General features: G+C 44.0%; 1 protein-coding gene across 1 annotated transcript in view; it reads left to right on the plus strand.

Moving 5' to 3' along the window:
* Window positions 1-2,114, plus strand: part of LOC106809839 (spectrin beta chain-like) — a gene marked incomplete at its 3' end in the record, with an annotated part of 127,714 nt that overhangs the window by 117,580 nt on the left and 8,020 nt on the right. The window contains 3 exon segments of the mRNA XM_014813065.1: window positions 138-338; window positions 769-864; window positions 1,636-1,953. Of these exon segments, the coding sequence (XP_014668551.1) occupies window positions 138-338; window positions 769-864; window positions 1,636-1,953 (615 nt within the window).

The following is a 2,114-nucleotide window of genomic DNA, read 5'->3' on the forward strand; positions in this document are numbered from 1 at the left end:
GCGTAAGTTATTTTCAACTTAATTTGGATCCAACTGAGATAAACCTTATTAGCACATGTGAACTATAGAGATCCGATGAAATTATTCAATAACCTCTGCGTTACTGATCTGCGTAATTCTGCTTGCAATCTGCGCAGGCTCTGGAAGCGGAGATCGTGTCGCACGAGCCAGGCATCGAGACGATAACGACGTCGGCTGAACACATGATCAGTGGCAATCACTTTGCCGCGGGGGAGGTGCAGGCTAAGCTGAACACGCTGCTGCGCGCCCTGCAGGACCTGAAGGACAGCAGTGCGGAGAGACAGAGGAAGCTGCTGGATGCTGTCGAATCACACACGGTGAGCAGGGTATAAAAAAAAACACGGGAGCGATGAGCGATTCGCTTTTCAAATCTCCGAAATCGCTCCCGTGAGGCTCAAAATAGCTCCCGGAAAATTTTTGACGAGAGCGATTTTTCCCACAGACTTGAAAAAGAGCTCTTGTGAAAAAAAAGTAGTTTTTTCGCTGAGTCGGTGAGCTGTAGTGATTTACTGTTGATGATGTCATTGTTGTAGCATCCGACTACGTTTGTTTGTGGTTGGTCGAGAATCCTAATCACATGTGTGAATGTCATTCCTCGTATTGTTTTCCATCCATCCTCCTCTATATGTCTTTTTAAACAAATTTGCATGTGTATAATGTTTATAATTGATGGCAGTGTTGTTACTGATAGCTGAATCACTAACAGTTCTAATATCAGATAGCTAATATAGCCTCACGTTTCTGTAGTTCTACACTGAGGTAAACGAAGCACTGCAGTGGATCAATGAGAAGACACCACTCCTCACTAACAAGGACCTTGGCAAGGATGAAGACTCTGTACAGGTAAGCATTGGTGGCTTATTCCTGCATATTCCAATCTAAGTACTGCAATACAAATATATGCAGAAGACGTCTGCTTGAATCGATTACCGTAACGTAAAATTTTCTAATGTGAAATCCCCGCTTTCCCATCGACTTTCATTATTTATTTATTATCGTGTGATTGCCGATGAATTATGATGGGAATTTTTTCGGCCAAACAATACGTTACATTACGGACAATATTCAACACAGATATTAGCTTCATCATGCTTTTACATTTGCAAGTATGTGCAGCGAGTTCAATAGTTACATCTAACATATTACAGCGTCATACAGCTTACGTAATCAATGGTTTCTTCGTTTATTTGTTTATTTTTTTTGTTTATTCTACGATCATTTGCTCGTCGGTTTGCATAGATCTATATTGTGACACTCCTGCTATAGTTACATCTAACATATTACAGTGTCATATAGCATACGTAATCAACGGTTTATTTGTTTATTCATTTTGTTTATTCTACGATCGTCACGTTTGCACAGTCGCTCATGAAGAAGCTGTTACATGTCGAAGAATGTTACATCTAGCATATTACAGTGTCGTATGGCGTAGCAATCAACGGTTTATTTGTTTATTTGTTTTGTTTATTTTACGATCGCTGTTTGCAGTCGCTCATGAAGAAGCTGTTACATGTAGAAGAATGTTACATCTAGCATATTACAGTGTCGTATGGCGTAGCAATCGACGGTTTATTTGTTTATTTGTTTTGTTTATTTTACGATCGCTGTTTGCAGTCGCTCATGAAGAAACTGGACGCGGTCGACGTTGACATCGACAACTTCAGCAACAACGTCAACAAGCTGGCCATCCTCAGCCAGGGCCTGGTCAAGCGCGGCCACTTCGACAGCGACAACATCCGGCATCAGCAGGAGGCCGTCGAGGCGCGCTACGGCGAGCTGCGCGAGCTCGCCGCCCGCCGGCGCCACCTGCTGACAGACAATAGGCATCTTCTGCAGTTTGAGCGCGAGGCGGAGGAGCTGGAAGCGTGGATGACGGAGAAGGAGGCGCTGGCGGCGGCGGAGGACTACGGCCGCGACGTGGAGCACGTACAGGTCGGTGCTTGACCCGCGGAAACATTGACCGCTGACCGCCGGGTGTCATTTTACATTAGTGCTTATATACGTTATATCAAGAGCATATAAAGAAGGAGAGCGTACAACGGTGAAATGCTGAAACCCTGTTGCAGTATTAGTAGAATGAATAAACTTTCCCC

The sequence above is a fragment of the Priapulus caudatus genome, unplaced genomic scaffold (genome assembly GCF_000485595.1).
Source record: "Priapulus caudatus unplaced genomic scaffold, Priapulus_caudatus-5.0.1 Scaffold390, whole genome shotgun sequence".
In the NCBI taxonomy this organism is placed as follows: domain Eukaryota; kingdom Metazoa; phylum Priapulida; class Priapulimorpha; order Priapulimorphida; family Priapulidae; genus Priapulus; species Priapulus caudatus.